The following is a 24,843-nucleotide window of genomic DNA, read 5'->3' on the forward strand; positions in this document are numbered from 1 at the left end:
CTAGGCAAAGAGAGTAATCACTCTGCAAGAAAAGGTTTACTTAGCATGGTGAATGTTGCAAGAATACCCTTGTGATGTTCATCATCTAGTATATTGAAAAAAGAGAAAGGGGTAATGAGGGATTGAATGAGTATGAGAGGTAAAAGGGAGAGGGGAGTAAAACAATACAAGTCTGATTAAAAAATACAGGGTCCTGTTGCCATTTTTTTTTAGAATTGAATGCTATGGCCCTACCTACAGGTTTTTTTTTCTCTACAAAAAAGACAGATTGTACTGTGTTATTGTACTGGGTAATATGGGTTCTTTTTAGAAAATTTGGATTCAATTAACAAAGTTTACTACTGGACACTGAAGGGCCTGGCTAAAAATATAAATGGCATTATTTGGCATTATAATGTGGAACTGACAGTAAAAAGACAATTAAAAAATCTTTGCAGCAAAATACTTTCTTCCCCTAAAATTGATAGTATAGGTTTTATTTAATAAAGTAGTTGTGTGAACTCTCCAATGTATAATTTGCTTAGCTTAATTCTTTTGACTTCAGCCACGTAATCATATAAAAAAATTCTGTTGTGTTTTACAATTCTTTGCACACAACTGGATATTTTAAAGTAAATTCTTACCACATTTACTAAGCTAAGAAAATATTTCTTTAGAAAGTGATAATTTACTTTCCTAGTAATCCAACCCTAATACACATTGTTGACTAGCTTTCCCACATTATCATTTTCCAGATCATCATTCTACCCTGTGGAAAATACACACTTCAGTAAATGTTAGTTACCACAATGAAAATGACATTTTCCCAAGTTACTAAATACCTGTAAAAGTTATTTCTGAATGCCAACTAGCCAGCAGCACTGTGATGCCATGCGTCTTTGAGTGGCCTTTTCCCAGTTCAGTAAACACAGAATTAACAAATTAATAGTGAGATATTTCAAAACATAGCAGCAATGTGAAAAGACTACAGTGAAATTCTATCAGCTGTTAATACGACAGCTGACAAAATGCATTTTTAACAAGACACAATCTCTCATTATTTATCAAAATGCCACGCTGGGACAGCATCCAAATTACATTGCTTCTCAATAGATTGCAGTTTGATGCTCTGCCTTAGGTGGAATAAATGGATTGCATACTAACTTTTTTTTGGCGGTGGCTGATAATGAATTTTACAATCCCTAGTCAGTACGCGCTTCCAGGCACAACCACAAAATAAATGATAATGTGTTTACATCTGCATTAAATATAAACCTGGAAACATTGGGAGTGAGTACTACAATTCAAGATAACTGCAAACTGAGGACCCTCAAGCTGTACGGAGATTCCACATTTAATCACAACAGGCTGCCCCAAGTGTTAGCTGTTCAATACTTCTTATTATTATCAAGTTAGGTTATTACGAGGAATGTAAATAGAAATATTTTCTGAAATTATTAGTTTTCTTCTTTATTTTTTATTAAAGTCATTATATGCAGATATAGATTAAGGAGTTATTTAAGTACAACATTAATTTATATTTGAAAGCGGTTATTTATTTTTTTTCCTAATAGCTCTAATGCACGTGGCAAGCATACAGATGTCACTATTGAAAGCAGCCTATAGCTGATGGATGTTTGCAAAATAGTAAAAGCATTTGCACACAGCACCTCAGCCCATATTGGTGATAAATTATTCTTCAGCATCATATGACCAACGATGAGCTCCTGGAGAAGAGTATGATACCCTATCCTATCCTAAATAACCCCTTGTTTACCTACTCAATTCTACTGTGCCAAAGACACTAAAGTCACATCGCTAACATATACTGAACTTAACTATGTTTGTGATCAGACTTTATTAACCTCAGGAGTACACATGTGTATTTAACACAAAACACAACCCAGTGAGAGGGCGTGCAAACCCACAAAAGTCCCCACAATCAGTTTCTAGTGAACCACAATCTGATCAGTAAAAACAAGAATTCTGGTTGACTTCTGCGACTTAATGCGCTTATGTGACAGTTTCATCTAATCATTTTACACTTAACTTATTTAATAGTGTAACACACGTAATGTTCATTTACCACCATTGTGGACCAGAAGTGTGAAATCTGCTCAATAAACAGTGAAGTTTGGATTCATTTTTTAAGGTTTAAGCTATGAGGAATTGTTGTTTTGGGTGAAAAACGACTGACCAGGAATGATTGCTGTGATTTCTTATGGAACTTATAGTGGGGTGTCATCTGCTCACCCTTTCTGTTCCTATTTTACCCTAGAACTGAACAGTACTGTGTGTACAGCGTTTGATCATTTTAGTGTAATTTCCGGTGACATAGGTTTGATTTGTGTACCTTAAGGCTAATACACTTATGAATGCTCTGAATGAAACACTGAGCATCATACACTTGAAATGTCTGTATTGCTGTGCCTGGTCTCCTTCTCCATGTCCACCCAATCTCCGATCTCGTATGGGGGCTCTGTGTGGGTTCAGGCACTCTACCTGTTTTTGCCTTCCCTGCTTTCCCCCATCTTTAGTAGCATGCTAAATAATTAAACACAACCTTTCTGTTTTATTACATACCTTATTTTAGACACAGTGAAACCATCACTTGATCTTTGCAGTAGAATGCAGGCAGATCACTCCTGCGTGTTAGGCTAGGGTGGAATGGGATGGATGATGCTCATAAAGCGGCGTTAAAGGAAATAGGTCGAAGCAAATCTATAGAATACTTTAATTTTTGTTATGGATAATTTTTTTAGGGGCTCGATCGCGTTAAAAAAAAAATCGTCGGTAACCAAGCCAAATGGTTCAAAGCTACTCGGTACGACTGTTGAAAATTTACAAATATTTTGTTGAAGTTTGAATATTAAAAGGCCAATACAAGTATAAACATACAATACAAATCTCAGAACTCCCATATTTGCAAAGGTAAGATGATCCCAGCAGGAGAATAGTAAATGCAACACCCAATAAAATGGAACTACTTTAAGAAGTGGAAAAACATCATACAGATACATGAGAAGAAAGGAAGAAAAGAGGAATGAAGGCTCTTTTTAGGCACCAATGTAATACCTTATGTAATACCTTAACTAATTTGTACTACTGGGTAGTGTGTGGTTGCTTGCTGACAGGCTACCTTTGTTCATCCTTTAAGAGCTGGTACTGATAAGAGGAGACCAACACCAATACATTACCATTAACATCTGCTTTTGACTGGTCTCCTTCTTACCATATCTAATACTCGCATGGATCATGTAGCTGAGCTGCACTAAGCACTTGTTTTTATGTATGGGAATCATGTATCTACGTTATTGTTGACCCCTTTGATATCTTGAATTTATTCAAGTGTATTTTTATCTTAGTTAAGGTATTACATTGGTGCCTAAAAGGAGCCTTCTTTCCTCTTTTCTTCCTTTCTTCTCATATGTTTGGAGTATATTTGTTTATATAGTAAAGGCTCGGCACCACTCTTTCTCTATAGAGTTTAAACTATTATATATTCTCTGGGTGCACTACTTTGCATTTTTTTGACTATCATACAGAAATAGTAAATATATACATCATATCTTCAATAAATTAGGACCTGAGCTGGAGAAGCACTGGAATAACCAGGGGACAAGTGGGACTTTATTAGAACCTGCACCACAATTTTAACATTGGATGCAGTCCCTTGCAAGGTACTAGAAAAGCTCTGTCTTTTTCCCCATCCCATTTTTCTCCCACAAAGGAGATGGGGGTAATATTGTTGGAAATTAGATGCTATCTATGATGAATAAATATCCACCCGGAGGAGTAAGTAAGAGTTAAAGGAATAAAAAACACTGTAAAAATAATTATTTCATTAAATATACATTTGCATATTTCATACTTACTGACTTTTAAAATAAAGTTTATTAATGTCTACAGAAGTTATCCACATCAATCATGTCAATGAGCGATGTAAATCAAAGTCAATGTATCAATGTCAATCACAATGTCTAGCATTGTAATCCACATTAGTCATGGTGGCTTATGTGCGCCAATGTTTACACGCTGTATTCCTGTTGCTAAATAACTAATTCCCCTGGCTGCAGTAATAGCACTGGGAATGCCAGGTGGTGTCCCAATGGGTGAATCTGTCATTTAGAAACAGAAATACAGCGTTTAAACATTGGCGTGCATCAGGTAATCATGACTGATATGGATTGCATCGCTGGATGGCAGCGGTTGAATGGTCAGGCAGGGGATTATATGTGCTATATCATGACTCAAATTCTGTAATTCTATACTCAGATCAAGACCACTAAATAAGAGCCTATCCCTACTGGTAATGATTTTAGTATAGATAATCTTATAAATATAATTGCAGTTCTTATAATTCTCTGTTTGTGAGAAATATTCACATGACAGACGTTGTGATCAAGGAACAAAGTAAATGTTGGGCAGATTTGTAATATTTTATCATCAGACTTCATCAGCTCCAGCTAAATGAATAAAAAGGCAAAGGAAAGCCACATGTTCTGTGCTCTACTATGGTGACCATAGATTGCAAAAGTGAAAATAGAATTGCATATTGTTCCTTTTCTCACACAAAGGAAACAGCTGCAACTTGCTTCTGATTGAGGCTAAGCCATAAATAGGAATCCTTAATTGCTTTTATTGAACTAAAAATACCCACTCCTGCCTTGGTCTAGTTGGGCTGATCTGTACTATTATTTTTTATATTATTCACCATATTTTTTTAAAATAAACATTGCCTCAAATTTTTATAGCTATAATAAACAGCTCTGTAATATGTATAGCTGTATTGTGAACTACATCAATAGATGCTAAAAAGTGGAATGCCACTGGTAAGTTTATCATATACATTTTAGATGTTTATAATGCTTGCAAAACTTACTTTTCACAAATCTTTTTCATTTGTTGGTTTTGCCTCAGAAACAGCTCTTTTGATGTCACCCCACAAGTTTTGCATTGGAATAAGGTCCAAGCATTGGACTGGTCATTTCATAATGTCAAACTGGGTGGTCTGGAACCAAGACAGTGCTCATTTACTGGTATGGTAGGGTTGTTGTCTTAATGTTGAAACAACTATTTCACAGGCATTTCCTCTTTGGCGTAAGGCAACATGACCTCTTCAATTATTTTGATGTATTCAAACTGATCCAAGATCCCTGGTATGAATAGACCTAACATCATAGTATGAAAAACATCCCCATATAATGATGCTTGCACCACCATGCTTACCTGTCTTTACAGTGTACTGTGGCTTCAATCCAGTGTTTGGGCGTCGTCTAAAAGTCTGTGGCCCCTAGACCAAAAAAAAAAAAAAAAACTATCTCGCTTTCTACAGTCCACAAAAAGTCCATTTCTCTTTAGGTCAGTCAATGCTTTCTTTGCGAAAATGTAATCTCTTCAGCATCTTTTTTTTAGCATTGGGACTTTGTGTGGACTTGCCCATAGCTTTGCTTTAGGTATCTTCTAATTGTTACACTACCCAGGTAACTTTACACCTTCTGTGATCTTCCTGCAGAAAATCATTGGCTGAATATTTGCCATTTTGGCTATTCTTCTCTTCTTCTCTTCTCATCTCTAATCAACAGTGATTGTTTGAAGTACACTGTTCTTCTGAACAATGTCTGGAATGAAGCATTTTACTCAGATTTCAGAGAGGAATGCATTATAACCATTTGCTACCTTGTTTTTTTATTTAGGGCCTCAATTGACACCTTTTTTTTTTTCACAAAAGGAATGATCTCATTTGATTTGGAATAGATTGTGCAGTGTTCCCAATGTATTTGCAGGTATGGAAACAAAAATTATTATAAGGATTTTGAGCTTTATTCACTTTTTAAACACACCGCTATTATTCTGAACACAATTGTTTATATATTCATATATAAATAAAATAGATTTTCCAAAAAGGTAACAGTAAAAGTGGTTTGCTTTCTGTCTCTTTCCCTAATTAAAACTTCAGAGGATGAAACTGTATGCAATAGCAAGAAATAAGAAAACTTCCTGCTTTGACTCATACATGTATGAGTAAGTACATTTCAGACTGGGCTACCAAGCTCTGCATAAAGCTTTTTAGAGAGAAGCTGGTATAGAACTTACTTTTTTTATGGCTTTTAACGGCTACATGCTTGTTTTGGCGCTTACTCAGATGTAATAAATCCATACACAGCCAGGTTCTTAGCATTTTCAGAAACAGGTCAGGTCACCAATTTATATTCATGCAAAGTCTGCTTTAATGAGTGCTTTGTACATTTTCATGTTTTTGGTAAAAAATAAATATTTTATGTTTATCATTTTAGTTCCCGTACCTGCACACTGAAAAAAAAAGCCTGAAAAAAAGCTTTAGGATGTTTACTGTCATTTTCAAATTTTGACTCAAACTGAAAAAAACTCCCCCCTTTAAAAAAAAAAAGAATATAGAATTGTCCCAGTGTTTTAGTGAAAGGGAATGAGGGAAACCAGAAAAAGGATAGTAAGCAAATCCATACAAAACACCAGATATAACCAAATACGTTTTTCAATTAAGTAAAACAATGCCATTGATTTTGAAAAACACTCCAACAGACCTGGCTGATGTTTGTACACCTTTCTCCTGTGCATTAGGCAGCCTGATAAAAAAACTTAAATGCAATACAAATAAAGTGCTTGATTTATAAAACCAGGAACCTGGCATTCCCTCAAACATTCCCTTTGGGAATATTCCAGGTCCATATTTATTGTACAGTGCTGCGTAATATGTTGGCGCTATATAAATCCTGTTTAATAATAATAATATTAATAATTCCAGGTCCATGTGTTTCAATGACAGTAACTGATTCTCCACCAGGAAATGTTCCTACTGACAAACAGACCTGGACCTTCTTCACAGCTGACAGAAAGCAGGAAGATACAAGGTTGCAAAGTCTTGTATGAGCCATGTTCCAGGATGTAGATAAATATCTATGTGGGGGCTTTCTTTTTATCGATCGATACTAAAACCGAATTATACATATACAGTACATATACATCACACACATAAAAAACATGACAAAATGCAAATACTACAATTTCAACAGAAAACACAAATTTATTTTATATATATTTATATATGAATTAGTATATGGCAAGGGATATGTACATGGTGTATCAGATGACAAAGTTAAGCCACCATGGTGCAGTCTGTTGATGTGTTTTATCTTCATATGGATGTGTGGAAGACAGATTTGGTCTACAGTACAGTATGTCAGCATTCCATTATATAATTAATTAAAAATAAATTGAAACAAATCAGGCCTTTACAGTATTACATAATAACTAGATGCAAACAACAGAATCACTTTTTAGAATAAAGATTTACAGAAAACAAAAATAAATTCATGTTTCACAGGGTTTAATTGGCATGGTAAAATGGCTCAACACATTTGATTTTTTTTATTATTGTAAAAAAATGAACTGCTTATTCATATACTAGCATCACTGAATTTACATTCACTACTCAATAACATTTAGAGTTGGTTTGATATTCACAAAAGTGTAATAATACAAATTCAAAAAGACTTGTCATGGCGTGGCAGACTAATAAAAAGAAAAAAACCAGTCCATTCCTTCATGCACACATAGCATTGAAGTAAGCCTATAGAGTCAAACTAAACAATAAAAGCTATTGCGTATATGGCTGTAAGAATATATTTATACTGCTACAGAATATAATCAGCAGGAAGAAAAACAAACCACAATGCCTCTACCCACAAACTTTAAAGGACCAGTAAACCTAAAACCCAAGTGCTGTAGGCTTTTATAACAAAATACAAGGACATTTCGGAACTAAATATGTTCAGGAGAATGGTTTTGCCAGACATAGCCGATTTCATGTTGTAATAAGTAATTTTATTGAATGACTGTCTCTAACATGTGCTCAGCCTATAGACATAGACATTAACATAAAAAGTTAAAACAAATCTTTATACTAAACATTATAAGCTTTGTCAAAGTAAAGAACTTCCATAGAAACATTTATGAATAATATTACTGGCTTCCATATGCAAAACATCCCTTGTTCAGGTTTACTGGCCCTTTTTTTTACATATCACAGAATGTTCTGTGCAGATGGCACGCAAAGCTATTTTATTTATGCAGCTATATGGTTTTTCTCCCTAGACCAGGGTGCACAATGAAATTGTAACTTCAAGTGTGAAAAAAAAGAAAACGGTGATAAAAAGTATCATTTTTAGTAGAAAGTATTTTTTTGTGTATGGAATTAAAGCAAAAGGTAGGGTATCTAGTATTCCAACCTAACTTTGTTATTTAATATGTGCTACCTGACCATTATTGTTTACACTCATTACACACAGTACACTATCTTACTAAACACAAAAATACAGATTTTGTGAAAATGACCCTGATTTATATTTTGACTTTGCATTTTTCTTTGCCATTTAATAAAAACCACCTATCACCCATTCATATTTAACCATACATAATTTGATAGATATTCTCTGTAAATATAAAATACCTATGATCTACTGAATACTACAAATTTGCACAACAGTTTCCAACATAATACAGTAGTTACAAGTTACTATCTCAAGTCAGCATACTGCATATTGAAGTGATAGTGCTTAAGAGATTTCTGTATTTCAGATAAAATATCATTTGAATTTCAATGGCCCTAAGCTAGTAATTTGTACTCTAGAACTAACTATGCCAGGACTAATCAAAGAAATATTTGTGCCTGGGTTGTCTACCACCAATACTCGACAAAACATTTAAAAAATATAAAAGTTTACATTTGAAATAATATAGCTTGGCAAAATTAGACATATCAAATGGTAGAATTAGAAAGTAAATGTCATGTTGTCTTCTCTGTAATTGAAAATTGTCTTTTTTCAGATCTTAAGGTGCGGCAGGGATGAACGTATGAAATATATTCCACACAAAAGCATTACACATAGAGACATTCTGTGCTCAAATAAACACTTGTGATGGGACACAAAGGAAGGATGCAGCTTGTCCAAGAGATACCATCCAGTTGTCTTGAGTGTTTACAGTTGAAGGCTTGCAAGGCTTAAAGTTAGCTATAAAAGAAAAAAAATCAAATAACTATTAGAATAACTAGTAATTATTTAGTGCACCATTCATTTACAAGTGGTGGAGAATTTTACGTGAACATGGGGGAAATGCTCTTTTTATAATAAAAAGTAAGGCCAGAAGTAGTAAAAGGACTCTGATGATGCATAGGCCTGGTTAGTATAGTTAAGCTAATAACTGTACAATTATTTCAAAGAAACCCACACAGGGAAAATATTTGTGGCTGATGTTGATGAATCTTTCAAAAAATACTGGCACTTTTTATTTTGTGCCTTTTAACTTGTTTTTTATTTTTTACAATATAATCTACAAGTCTGTACTAATTGTATTAGTATTCCTGTAGTTCATTGATGACCTATTGGACTACTACAGATTACTGACCTGTGTCTGCACCCTGGCCAGCTTTCTCTGCCTGGTTGTTGGGGAGTTGCCATGGATTTTTGCAGTTCCAATATCCTTTTCAGGCAGAGGAAACTGCAGGTCCCAGAAATGTTCTAATTTAAATAATGTGTTTACTTTAATAAGACTTGTAAATAGGATACACCAATACACATGTCTATATGTGTATGTGTCAATACAATTCTTACTATCACTTCATAAAAAAACAGTTTTGAAGAAATACAATGGCGGTAAACAGAAATAATTAAGAAGTTTTATTTTCCTATGTACAGCAGAAACAAATGGCACCTTAAGGGCTGATGTATCCTCCTAATGTTAAAATAAACCAGCCAAGTCCACTAACATGGATAAAGGGACTGCTCCAAAGAAACAAGTATTTCAATTATTGTGCCCCTGACTCAAACATGTAACTGCTTTTAGGACGAATCAGTTGTACTTGACACAATAAAGTAACACAAAACCAATACTGCATTACACTTCAATATTTAAGTAATAAATATATGACTGGGGAAAAAAGTAAGTGCAATTTTGAAATTTTGAGTTGCCAGCAGAACAGTAATAAATGGGATATCTTCCAATGGGGACCAATGTTCCAGTGACAACTGTAAAGAAGGGATTCCTAATACCACTACAAAGGATATCCTCTAAAATCCAATTGAAAAAGCCTGTGGTCTTGACTCTTCATGACTTTATCCATATTAGGGAAATCTTGGGGCTTTAAATATACTTTATGCTCCATTTACGCTCAAGAACTACCAAGTCAATTTCAGTAACTAGGGTATATAAATCATACAAAATGTTCAATTTCTTCATCAAAAAAGTACAGGCTTGTAATAGAGGTGCTGATGTGCCAATGACAAGCAAGGACAATTGGTTCTAAAGTAATATGACTTGACTGAAGACCAATCATAGTTTACAGCACCTTAAACATTATCACCACCTTGACTTTAAACAAGCTAGCAAACTTTGAAGTGAAAGGACCCTGATATAAACTCAAACTCCAGAACACAAAAAAATGCAAGGATAAAAACCATCTGTAATAAATCAGATTTAGTTTGATGTGTTTTAGGCAATAATTAAAAGATGGAATTTTGAATGTGGAGGCTTTCGAAATTTTGTATTTGGTTCCCTAAGCCCCAGTAACACATTTATTAAATGAATCCACTAAACTGGATACAGTCTTACTTGGGGATTGTTGGTGACCCAGAACGGTGAAAATGTACATTCTGCCACTTCCCATCACGACGATGCCACACTCTGGTCTCCTCAGATTGCATGGTCTTTGGCAATCCTGTGGAATCCATGTACTGTGTAAGACGTATATAGGCTATGCAGGCAGCATCTTCCCCAATCAAATGGACATGAGGGTTAAGTATGATGGTATGAATAGGCTTATTGCTCTTGGATAAAGCTAAAGGAAAAAAGAAAAACATTCATAAGGAAAACTAGAAAAACACACATGGCTGTGGAGCTGGTAAATATTTCACAAAGGAAGATGTAAATAGTTATAGACAGTTGCATTGCTCAGTACCTACATGCTCAGTTGTGGCTGAGGAGCCATTTTTAGTAGTTTAAGAAACTTTTTGACAATTGCAGAATGCAAGCTGTAATATCTAATATATCTTTATTTAACATGGATAATAGACTGGATAATAGATAATCAGGTTTTACAGTTTAAATAGGCTTTTTACTAATCTTCATGTCTTTGCAAGTTGTGATATTTTTTGTGTTCCCTTTACAGGTAAAGTAGTTTGAGGTGCTGTTTCTGGATGCAATGTGTTCCAGTCACAGTGAGCTGTAGCTGGGATGTGGTTGCTGCTAAAGGACTGGAAATGGCTCATTATGCAACCCCTGTCAACTGCACTACAAAGCATTTAATAAATGCTGTGGTAACTTCGAAAGATGATGGAATACTGGATGCTGAAATTATAGGAAAGCTTGGGAGTGGCCAACTACATGGTTTTGTACTGCACATGAGAAAATGCTTATTCCTTTTTTTATTTCACTTCCCTTTAGGTATTTTTTTTTTTTCAATTCCAGGGGTGCTTTAGAAGCTGCATCAACATTTATTTAAACCATGAAAAATAAAAGGTAAACACATAAATATTACCTACCATTCTCAAAGTAAAACCGATGGAAATCCATCCCTTCAACAAGGTTTCCAAGAGCTTCGGGCTCAAATGATGTGAGGCCAGGATCACAGATCTTCCTGTAAATAAATTAGGTTACTGGATATACTCCATATGTATTGGTTTAAGATAAACCATGGAAAAAAAATCTGTACTAAACTGTTCTGAACTAAAACGTTGGGTGTTAAATACAATCATGGTTTACAATTTACCACACAATTTAATCTTTAATCTTTTATTAAAATAAAAATGAGGTTGCATCAAGCAGAGTGGATACCAAGTAGATACCATTGCAAGCGTCTAGATAAGTATGGATTTTTTAAACCTTTTAGTCTAAAATCTAATAGCGGTCTCAGTATCTTCCCATAACAGATAATGTACAAAAATATACCCAATCTGTTTAAATTTATTTTTGTGATTGCTGCGATTTCACAGTTGTGAACCCTGAAGTGCTCACAACAGAGCATTTCTAGGATTGGGTCATGAGAAAGGGATTAGGTGTGCAATATCTCCTCCTTGGTCTCTGCTAGCCATCTTGAAAGTAAATCTAACTGTCGTGGAGTGCCTAAGGGAGTGGAAGGACCTGGAAACCATCTAGGGTTGGAGATCCGGCTATGTCTGTGACAGGCAAAGGCTGCTCCGATCGCTCTTGGCTGATAGCCCAATGCTGGTCAGTAAAGGGTCAGTCCATCTAAAGTTGGTATTTTATGTTTAGATCGAGTAATATATTTGAGCATTTTCCTGACTAACTGAATGGAAAAATATGGATTAGAAATTCCCAGTTATCATTTACAGTTCTCTTGGGCTCTATTTGAGAGATTTCTTTTTACCTAATGTTAAAACTGATCACGTTTTATTCAATCCAAAAACAACAAAGACATAAAAAATATTTTACTTATTAGAAGAGCGGTCCTGTCCCCAGTTTTTTCTTTACTTCAATTTTGTTTGTGTTGATTTTTCATCAACATATTTTGTTTGATTTAGAAATCCACACTGTATATGGAGGTGTATACTTTTGCATAGTAATAGGATACAGATCTTGGCAGCTGGATGTGAGTCTAAATTTATTTCGGAATATGTGTTGAATATAAATTTGGATTGAAGTTTAAAGCGTGACAAAAACGTGAGGGAATGTACCTGGTTTCCACACAGTAAGGAGACATTCACAAAATGTTTTATTCAGAGCTCTGTGTTTCAATGCATCAATGTGAGAGAAGTTTTTACCTTCATTGCTGGATGAGTTTGCTAGAGAAGATGTGTGTGTCAGGTAAGGAGTAGTATCAATTTGTTCTGGGGAGAACTGTGTATTAAAGCTCTAGAGAGTCCATTTCCTTACATATGAAGGAGAAAAGTTCTGTTTGGTATTTGAAAAATTTACATTTCTAATTCTAATAATATAAATCATAAATTCAATGTACAGAATGCAGTCCAAATAATCAAATCTCCTCACAACCGCTGCTCTTTATACATGGCTGATATGTGAAATGAAACCTGTGCGCTACTGTCCAGGCACTGGACCAACTTCTTCATTCTAAACTAAAATCTCTTAACTATAACAGGGTGAGAATGGGACATTTGGGAACTATTAAATGTCTGTTTGATGGGCAATAAATATCTGCAACTTTTACATTTATACATTGATTTAGATTGCAAACAAACTGTAAATGTAAGACTAACATATAAGTACAATCTAAACTATGGCTTTCAATCAGCACAATTGAATTTATTAACCAATAAATAAGAAAAATATACATTTAGGGTACAATTGCTGATTAGTGTGCTAGTACTTAAAGTGACCCTTTCATCCATATCAATTTCAAAATTAGGCTCTTATTTGAAAAGAATATAAATTACTTTCGTGCTGCCCACAAAGGAGAATAAAAATCTTTCAGGAGTCAACTCCCCAGCAGCAAAGTCCGCTGGAAAACAAACAGTTTTAGGAGTGTCAATCCTCTTTGTCCCTTGCTGGTCTCACTGGTTTCTTCCACTGAACTTCAGTATCCTGAAGTAATGGTGGAGGGTACTTATGAGTACAGGACCTCAATATTATAGGAAATCAATATTATTAGAAATTTTGTTTTCCCATAAGACTTTTGCTTGGATACAAACCGATGCTCCAAAGCATGAACAAAGGGAAAGTAGCTTTATACATATTTTACCCAGGTAACAGTTTTTTTTTTTTTAATCCTAGTTGATAAAAGACGCAAACATTTCTTCTAGCCTTGCAGAAGTGTATAAAGCTTCGAACACACTTGCAATAATTATCATTGGAAACTAATGACTAACGACCGATCGTCCGATAATCGTTAACAAAAAAGTGAACAACGACGCCTATGAACGAGGATTGTCACTGGAAACTAACGACCGCCCCGGCTGATCTGATTGAGCGACTATCGTTCACTATCTATTGTGTGTACGGTCATTCAGTGATTGTGGATAGTTCTGCAGTACATTTCTCCTTTATGTCACTTCACGCATCGGTTAAACAAACGTTTCTAGCGTCTGTACACTATTGGTGGATTATATTTGAACGAACCTATTGCTACAACATGTACAGAATTGTGCACAATACGATCGTTCAAAATAATCGTGCATAATTGTAAGTCATTCGTTTTCTAACGATAGTTATAGCAAGTGTGTACCTAGCTTTAGAGATGTAGAATGATCAAAGACACTAACTAATCACTAGATTACAATGATACTGTTAGCAGGGAGCCATCACTGGTATCATGAAGAGTTGCCGGGTGATAGCTTGACCCTTTCATGCAACCTGGGCTTTTAGGACAAGAAAATACTAGGGATTATGTGGCTGAGAGCTATATCATTCACAATTAACATGAATTGTGAATTCTGTTTGCTGTGACATATTGTATCTAGGAAATAGCCCTTAAGAATAAGAAATCTTTATAGGACAAATTCAAATGTCCCTAAAAGGATTGTGTATTAGGTAACTTACGTATAGGCCTCAAAATCTCCATTATTGATAGCTTCAATTAGTTGTTCTGTAACTTTGATGATTTCCTGCTTGCGAGCTATAAAATAAAAATGTCCTTAATCATGAGGCAAAGATAACAGTACATATTAACACAGTTATAACTTTACATTTCCAGTGTTAACTTTTAAGGATGCAAATAATTTACATTCAACTCCTAAATAACATACATTTCTAAACTGACTGCTTAGAAATAACAATTGTGTATGCAGCACTTATAGTGCTTGATCAAGTGCATTAAAAACATGTTCTATGTCAGCTAATAAAAGGCACTTTAAAAAAGTAGAAGTGATTTTCATACTCAACAACGTTGCAATCTAAAATAAGCAGTGATTACAACTAATGCAACCTCTTACTTCTCGCAACAGCAGAGACGGGACTGAACATATGTAGCAAACACTAGCAGGTTTATTCAGTAAGGCAAAGCAAATGAACCCAAAGAAACCTATTGCCATTATCCTGCAGTTATCTGCTTTTGTAAACTAAAATCCAGTTACTACAAATTATTACCCATTGCATTTTTGTTTTGGTATTAGCGTTGAAAAGATCTGGATATGACCATCAGCCTTCAGCATTAGAGAGAAATAGATACCACTGATGTACTGGTGAAAATGCATATGGCAAGATTCATAATTCTGACAGACTGCTATAAGGTAAAGCACATTTAACATTGCTGCCTTGTGCACTGTCTCACTAAACAAGCCTATGTATTTTTACAGAACCTGCACTATGCAAAAAAGATTATGGCTTGCAAAATAGTCAAAGGATTGTGACCAAGGCTAGAAGGGAAGGTCTGTTATCTCGGATTCATTGGCTGCTTCTTTGCTTCTTCTTTCCTGTCACCGAGATGCTTGTACACAAAATGCGGTGCAAGAAGAACCAGGAAGGTACAGGCAGCAATACAAACAGTTATAAATCCTAACCCCATTCTACTCAATTTAAAATGTGATCTTATCTTTGTCCCAACCACTTCCCCACCACTGCCTAATGGCAGGAATTGAGGGGAAATCCATCAAATAGGGCCACAAATCGCAATAAAAACAAACTCAATTCTACTTAAAGCATGATGCCGTAATGTGGTTAAGGTATACAACCCTTTAGCAAAGTAAAAAACAAATAAATGCAAGGTAATACAAAAAGAAAAATCAACCCCAATAAATATTTTTGGCTTAACTTGGGCTTTAACAGTGAAAATACACAATAAATGAAAAATGGTGATGCTTTAATTTTCTGATGCATGTGAAAAGTAAAATCAGATGGTTTTATGCACTTTTACTACTAACTTTTATTTTAAGCCTAATTACTGGACAACTTCTAGGCTCAGACAACCTGCTTCTGATCTACTCTATACCAGCCATACCTACACTCTTTAATATGTCCAGCACAGGCAAATTAGGGAAGGTTTGCTTTTGTGTTCTTAATTCATAAAAAATTAAATATATAAACACTATGTGTTCTTCTACCAGGAGGAGAAGCATTACAGTTTCCTTTGACCTTTTCTGAAAACTTTGCTGTTCATCGATATTAACAGTTTAAACTGAAAATTCCACACCCAAGTAAATAAGTCATAGCAGCGGCTCATTCCCTTTACCTTTCAATCTCCATGGGTAAAAAGCAATGTGTTCTAATAAAGGAAAGGTGTGGACTGCTGTGGTGCCTTTGTGTACAGGGAATCTTTTGTCATGCATACCATGCTCATTTGTGAAAAAAAATATATACTTATGTCTGTTGAAAATAGACACAAACGCCGCAAAAACAAAATTGACCCAAATCCTTGTAATTTGTTTTTTTTTGTTCATTTAACGCTACATAAGAAAAAGGAAATACACATGTGTTAGTTGTCCCTTTAGTTTGCCAGATAAATGGTTGGTTTTGGTAAGTTTTGCTCTACTAAAACTACCCAATGTTTCGCTTGAAAGGATTTGTTTAAAACCCAACTAAACCTAAAATCAAACACAGATTCACCATGAGAGCATATTCAACCTAATTTTTTATGTAAGTGTTCCTTTAACATCAAGAAATAAACTCCAAAAATAGGGCAATATGCATAGCCTGGGTCTAGAATAAGGGAGGAGAGAACTCCTGCAACAATTTAAAACCAGCACACAGCAATGTGCAGTAAATGTGATATCATATATTGGGTAACCTTGTAATAGATTTTTTTTTTATTGCGATTTTGCCCTGGAAGTCACTGATAATGAATGACAGGGTAGACAAAAGGAGCCTCTTCTTCAAAAGAGAAAAAAGAAAATGCTCATCTCATGCATGCACAGTGAGATCGTCACTCTTTCCCCCCTAGCTAATTATTCAGTTTGCTAAGAGAACAGCCTATATTTCTATAGTAAATTAACCCCAAATATTAGGTCAGAAAAATTCCTTGTTTAAATCAGTGGAATTACATTCACTGACAACTTTTCTTACACAGTGTAAGATGCATCAAACTGAAGTAAAAACTGTATAATTCCTAATAACCCCCCCCCCCCCCCCGCCACCGCTTGATCTGTACAGAGATAACTTATAAAGTACTGTGGCCTGTTAAGGCACTGGCTATACGTGATCACTGACCCTATGGTGCAGGTTTCTGGACTTACACTGCACAGATGAAAGGTTGCCCTGAGAAGGGTCAGATTCATTCGAGTGACTCTTTGAGTTTGTGTTTTCTGTGCACTTTGCTGCTGAATTGATGGAAAGAAACACAACATATGAACAAATGAAAATGAAGATGTACAGAGAAACCAGAATCTTCAGCAAGTACTGGCAGCAGGTGCGACCACTGGGGCACTCAAAGGATGGCGACCAGCATGATGATGAAGAGGAAGGAACAGTAGACAAAGAGGAGGAGGAGCAGCAGCGGGAAGACTGATGAGCTGAAAAGAAGCCCCTCCTGCTACCCTCCACTGTGTAGGCTGTACTTTAGGCATGCAAGAATGAAAAAGAAAAAGAACAAATGATATGAAAGACAAAACAAAGATATGAAATGAGAACAAGCAGAAAACAAAATGCATTGACAGAAAGGTTAAGAAAGAAAATAACAAAGCTTCTGTTCAGATGTAAGTGCTAACCCCATACTATAATATTGAGAAAATAAAACAAAGTAGTGTTTCCTGAAATCCGTGCCTGTACATAATGGTTAGTCAAAGAATAGATGGTACAATAATTAAAGTTTAAGTTTTACATTCTGTACACATTGCACATGCTATGGACACCCAAAAGTACACAGGGTAAATGTAATGCTGCCTTTCCTTCCAGCTGCACCCCCTTCTCACATTTGGCAGCAATTTCCTCCTGTGAAGATTACAGCCATGAGGTGGTGTGTAAACACATAAGCTACTACTGCTAATATGCCACACAAAGGGGTTGCTTTACCAAAAGAGTTTAGGCTTTCCTTAGCAAAGTGAAATATCACACTGCATGGAATCATTCATCTAGCTTAGTGAATAGTGGATATATATTTATATATAATGTATAATTATAAACAGATGGGATAGTATTTCAGTACTTCGCTTATTTGGAGGCCTTTATGTGAGCAAAATCTATGATGAGATAAGTATGTAGAACTAACTGGCAAATAGCATTAGAAGGATAGTCCATGTATTTCTTCCATGTCAGGCTTCATTTAAAACATATGCTAATCCCAACACTGAATTTATTTGCACCCTTTTGGTCTTATCTGTATGCACAATTGAATTTGTTTTCTTCAGATTTTAAGTTGCATTAAAACTATTGATCATGCTATAAATCTTGTGAGAATAGAGGTAGTCCCCGGGTTACATACAAGATAGGGACTGTAGGTTTGTTCTTAAGTTGAATTTGTATGTAAGTCGGAACAGGTACATTATTTTATCAAATGCAATTAGGACAGATGTGTGTCTCAACATAATATATTATGAAGCATGGTGTCAGTTACTGTAAAAAATCCTCACTGTGAGTTAATCACAAACAAAGAAAAAAAAAAAATCCTTATGGAGCCTAGACATTCATTAACTTTTGGATCAAGCTGTGCTTTGATATGCAAAAAGAAACAACTGCAGAGTTTGTCTTGGTCATCAAAGAGTTACAAGAGGCTGCAGAAAGAGCTCACCTCCCCTAAGATCACCCAAAACCTCAGCTGTGTTTAACATAAGATTCATCTGCAAGTCATGCAAACTGCCCCCAAGCCTCCATACTGCACAGAGCAAGCAGGGAAGCCCGTTTGTATCTAGAAATCGTCTGTATGTCAGATGTCCTTAACCTGGGGACTACCTGTTTATCTTTCTGTGCACTCTGGTCATGCTTCACCGTTATTACTAAGCACTGTTCCCAGCTCTCTGTGGACTACAGGCCAAGTCTTATGTTACAGAAAAGCAGAGAGAGGGAAGAATTCTGTAATTTAAACAAAGTTTTGGTCCCACTGAAACCCTATTACAAGAAGTGTGTTAACAAGATTACCAAGGTAAAATAAAGGAAAAAAATTAGAGAAACCTAATGCATCCACCAAATTTAAAGACTTTAAAGCTACAATATAATTACCACCATGATTCCTTTAGTTTAGACATACTTTACATGGAATGTAAAATGTTTTTTATTACTTGATGTAATGTTTACAATTTCAAATAGCTTTTATTATTTAAAAAAATATTAAATAGTGCATATATAAAAGTATAAATATTGTAAAGCTAAATTATGCTGTACGATATACTCATGCTACATCATATACAATCATGCTTATAATTTACTTTATAAAGCAAACAATTTTCTTATGAACTTGTGAACTTAAGTTCACAAAAAAATTAAAACAAATTGCTTTCAAAGTAATTACTGCTAAATTAAATTAAGCCTGATTTAAAAAATATATATATTGATGTTTGCTAGTGTTTAGATGGTGGCTGTATTAGTTCCCTTTTCCAGGCTTATTTTTCAGCAAGTACAGAAAATACATGTTGATACTGCTAGAAATCCACTATTCTTGTACATGGACATAGAGCTGAAATTTCAGGCAATGATATCTATTTCTCAGCTGTGAACTGCAAAACCTTGATGTAATGGAGAGGAGAGGAAAGTGTTTGTAGTCCAAATCAAAAGAGCAGCTAAGGGCAAGACGTGTATTACTTACAGGATCACCAGGTTAGAAAAAAAATATTAGTGCAACCACTACATCTAAGGACTTGTAAGCTGCACATAATGATTTGTATGTTTTAAAACCTTTAGGACACATCATCCGAGTAACTTGAACATAAAGAAGTAATACAAAACAAAATATACAGAGACGCAAAGCCTGGTATTTGAAATATCTAGAAAAAGACACTGGCATCTGAACAGAAGTGTATATGAAATTAAAAATGCTGCTACAGGAACATAAACTTTATAAAATATAAAAGAGATGCTACTGTGAGAAATAGGTTATTTTGTTCATGACAAAAGTTAGAAGTTAGAATTAAATGTGATGTTAATTTTCTCCAACAGTCATGTATATGTAAGCGCATTACTGCAAGTGGAGCTTGTAAGTTATAGCAACTTCAGAGCAAATACACCACCATAAAATCCACTACAGACATTTTGTATTAAAACAGAAATCAGAGAAATCAGAAGAGGAGTAAATTAGAAAGTGAAATACAAAGTTAAAAATCCCTGACATGCTGATGATTCCAAACATGCTCTTAGTAAGTCCTTGAAATGCACAATGTTAAGGAAGACAGCAACAGTTTGAAAATGCTTTTCTTGCTACAGTATTTACAATTAAAAATAAGATACCAGTTACAACCTTTTGCAATGCATTTCGGACTTCTGGATACATTTTCCAAATACAGAACACCTTGGCAGTGTAAAGTAGCGTTCATATCCTCGATTTATAGCTTACCTTTTACATCTTCATCTTCAATGGTGGTATTTGAGCTCTCTGTTGACTCCTGCAGAGAAGCAAACAAGCAATGAGGACAAGAGAACTTAGTGAAGTGGAAACTGCAAGATCTAATGCTACAGAAAGCAGACAGTGACACGGAGTCTCTAGTAACTGCCAAAATGTCATGACTATACTGGGAGGCTAAAAGACAACCTCTAACAGATTCCTAGTTTTACTATTTTATTTCTAGACTACATAATGGAGATGTAATGCACAAAGCCATAAGACAAACATCCCTCATACAGGTCAGGTTAAATATTCTCTGGGGCTGAAGTTATCAGCAAGGCTTAGATTTTACCGATTGCTATTTTATTCAATTTAGTCTGTTGACAGATACTGGTACTTTATGGCTTCCTACTCCTCCCCTTTTCACACCAAGAAACACACATTTAGGCAAACCAAACATGGACAATTATGCAAGAAAAAAAAACATGTTGATGATTTTATGGTGCCTGCATCTCTGACTGTCATGGATTTATAATGAGTCTTAGAAACCGATGTTCCAGGCACAAAAATTTAGCCTAAACAATATATATTGCAAATAACACAAATACAGTGTTTAAATTTAACACCAACTGACACAAACAAAACCACAAAACATTCACTTGAATGTATATCTTTTGACCATAGACAAATCACGTAATTTCAGATAACAAATATGGCACATTCATTGGAAAATATGAGATACTACTAGCTTAAATCACTCACAATGCAGTTTTTTAAATTTAAGTTTTAAGTTATTTAAATGCCAATGGATTTGCCATAAAGCAACTGTATCTTGACAGGGTTTCTTCTTAATTCACCAATGGATTCATGACACTGCCTTTTGGAAACTGTTTTGGTTTTGACTTTATGAATCAACCAAATCTTTTTACAGTAATAAAGTTGGCAACAAAAACTCATATACTTTTGATACTAGACTTTGCTGTATTATGACACTAGCTGCATCAATGCTTTAGACACCTTAAAGCAAACCATCACAATGACTTGTATGGGAAAACACACTACATATTCATATGGGGTATGTTATGTTATGAGATAGGTTTTTTTACAAAAGCACAACTATATAGATTGCAGAGAACAATATATGTTACACAAGAGATTGATTTTGCATAACTCATCACAAATGTACAAAGCAACCGAGCAAAGAGAATTTACACACAAAACGCCTGTCAACTTAGTGACCAAATAGGGTTTACCTTTAACCTTTCCTAAGGTTTCTAAACAGCGCATATTATGTTACAGAGATTGAAAACCCCTTAGCACATCATTTCTATAATCACTCATCTCTTCACCCTTACAGTACCTGATTAACTGTTAGTGATATTCGGATTGTGGGAATAATATAGTTAAATATAGATAACAATAACAGCAGCAACAAAACACATAACAAAGATTATAGGCAAAGCTATAAAACATGCTAGATTATTCTCCCCTCAGATCAAATAGTAATTGCCTCAGGTGGAAATCTACCATTTGTAAAGTAGTCCCCTGATCTCGTTCATCAAGCTGTCCTGGCTGATCAATGAAAAACAAGTGAGGACGACTGCTGTACTTCCCTACGGAAGAAAGAATGAAGGGATGCCACTTGCTTGTCCTTCCCACTCTTCTTACATAAAACAGAACATCGCTGTGCGTACAAAGCTCACTTGCTTTCCTATTACTGAATATGATCACAAAAGATTGTTTCCAGTTAAATAAATCTAACGTGTGTCTTACTAATGTTACTGCATATAACTTTAGGCTCCCAATTTCCAAGGTAACACATGGAACAACATAACTTTACATTAACTGCCATGGCCCTATAATTAAAAGAATGTGTATGGCAATCACCAATATAATATGACATTTAAGACATACTTTATCACCCGGTCGAGACAATTCGTTCGAATAACTTTTTTTAAATTTCTTTAAATTTGCTTAAAATATATATAATATTTATTGCACAACTGTAACAATTAATCTGGTCCAAGAATCAGTTCTTTAGGAAATAATCCTAAAGAACCTGTCTAAAGTTGGCCATTCAAAAGCTCATAACAATGAATGTATATGGATAACAAATAGCAGTAGTCGAACAGGGATAATTAGATCTACTGAAAGTTAGAGCAGTAGGAATTAGATATACAAAACAATATTTATGCAACTGTGAAGTGTGTATCGTCTTTTTGTTTAAATGATTTCAGTTATGATTATACAGAGAAATATACCTTAAAAATTATTTATCACCTAAAACACCCAATACAATAAATGTATAATATTACATATATAACGTATATATATATATATATATATATATATATATATATATATAGACATACACGCACACACACACACAATTGAACAAATTGCTATACAGCAATAACCTAACTACTGGAAGATGGTGCAAGCGTTCATGTTAATGATTGTAATGATTGTCTTGCATTTCTTATCAAAATTGTTTAAAACACACTTAGTATGGATCGTGATAAGGACAAAACAGACTGCTGCTTGAAAACATGCCCATGCACAGCTAACAACAGGGTATCCTAACATTTTATATAGGCATACTTGGTAAGCCCAAATCAGTGCGGAGGCAAAACGTGTATAGAGTACATTTCACTGCCATTACGACTGTTCCTCAAACTAAACATATTAAAATTTTCGGTATTGGAGTTGAAGCCAGGGTAAAATACAATTAAAAGGTTAAAAAATCTCATTTTATTTATAGACTTCTGATGCATCTCTATCAGTGTCTTCTCAATATGGTGTACCAACTGTTTCAAGCAGTTTAACACTTTTCAGCAGTATTCTGTAGGTACACACTGAATCAAGGTGTTTCTATAAAGTCATAATTGTTTATAATATTAAAATGTGAAATAACAATTTTCTTTGTTCACACATTAAAGCTGAACTCCAGGCATTATAAAAATTAACAAAAAAAATCGCTTAAAGCTCAACTAAACCCTATAACTACAGAAGGTAAATTTTTACCAACAATCAGGTTGATAAGTGAATACAAACAGCATATAAAAGCAAAGTGGTGGACTGTATATCTATTTCATGGGCCAAATATGCTTAAACATTGCAAGCCAGCAGTGTTTCTCGACCTTTTTAATCCAGGGGGACCCGTTGAAAAAGCTTTCAGGTTTTCTGGAAACCCCAGTTAAAAAAAAAAAACAGTTTTATTGTTTGACACTGATTACAACCCCCTAAGCGAGTATGCAGTTAAAGAGGAACTACCTTTGAGAACCATCGATTAGGCAGGTGGTTATTGTAGAAAGGGACAGGTGATGTCTATTCTGCAATAACCCCTCCCTTAAACTCTGCTTTAAAACGTTGAAATTGTACTTTTTCCTTAGAGATCTAGGCCCTGGAGTTCTCGTTGTAATTGGCATGCAAAGTATCATCATGATACAATCAAAGGATCAAGAGAGGCTCTTTAAGGCATTAGAAAAAAGGTTGTGTATGTTTCAGAACCTGACAAATGATTTCAAATATATGAATAATATATGAAATATATGAAATCAGTACAGGTAGTGCCCAAGTTAAGGACATGAGACATACGGACGACTCCAAGATATTAATGGGGCCTCACTGCTCATTCGTGTGCAGGATAGAGGCTTGATGGGGGGACTTGCATGACTTACAGAAGAAGTCTTTTGCTGTTCCGCAGCCTCTTGTAACACTTTAATGACCAAGAAAAACTCTGCAGATGTTTCTTTTAGCATATCAAAGCACAGCTTGCTCAAGAAGTTAATGAATGTCTAGGCTCCAGTACAAGACTATAGTTTCCCATTTAACAAAGGCAATGACCAGGACATCTGAAAAAAATGTAATCCGGACCAGTAAATCAAAGCTTAGTTAGGTTGCGGTAACAGTAGATATATTTGGCACAAACTAAAGACAGCATGTAAAGAAAAGAACCTCAATACAACTGTGAAATATGTGTGGTCATGGTTTGGGGGTTGCTTATCCACTCCAGGGCCCGGCAGCATAAAGTGTGCCTAATGAATATGAGGGAATGAGAATCTGTCCAAACACAAACTAATCCAAAACTAAATCCAAACTAATTAAAGGCTCAAAAAGATGGAAAGGAGGGTTTTCAACTGATCTGGTCAAAGCCCTAAATTGGGCTTGGGAATACCATGGGCATGGGGTTATAAACACTATGCAAAATGCTTGCAAGAAGTAATTCTCAGCTCAGCATTCTTCTTTTTTCCCCAAAGTACCCATAACATCCATTGATATTTTTGTCAAATAAGGAAAATGTTCCTTGCTTTTTTATCATCTTGGTTTGAATAAAGGTATATTGCCTACCTGTTCTAATATGTTAAAATATATACACTTTCTTGGGATGAACCAGGAAACAGAACAAGGTTTTTATTATATATATATATATATATATATATATATATATATATATA

General features: G+C 35.0%; 1 protein-coding gene across 4 annotated transcripts in view; it reads right to left on the reverse strand.

Annotated features, from left to right (window-relative positions):
* Positions 1-7,022: 7,022 nt before the first annotated feature.
* Positions 7,023-24,843, reverse strand: part of CAMK2D (calcium/calmodulin dependent protein kinase II delta) — a gene marked incomplete in the record, with an annotated part of 124,599 nt that continues 106,778 nt past the window's right edge. For 2 of the 4 annotated variants that reach the window (XM_072405760.1, XM_072405758.1), the window contains 6 exon segments: positions 7,023-9,029; positions 10,627-10,852; positions 11,556-11,650; positions 14,527-14,602; positions 17,154-17,237; positions 20,399-20,447. In XM_072405760.1, coding sequence (XP_072261861.1) covers positions 9,026-9,029; positions 10,627-10,852; positions 11,556-11,650; positions 14,527-14,602; positions 17,154-17,237; positions 20,399-20,447 — 534 coding nt within the window. 4 annotated transcript variants of the gene reach the window in all.

Source organism: Pyxicephalus adspersus, chromosome 3, assembly GCF_032062135.1.
Source record: "Pyxicephalus adspersus chromosome 3, UCB_Pads_2.0, whole genome shotgun sequence".
NCBI lineage: Eukaryota > Metazoa > Chordata > Amphibia > Anura > Pyxicephalidae > Pyxicephalus > Pyxicephalus adspersus.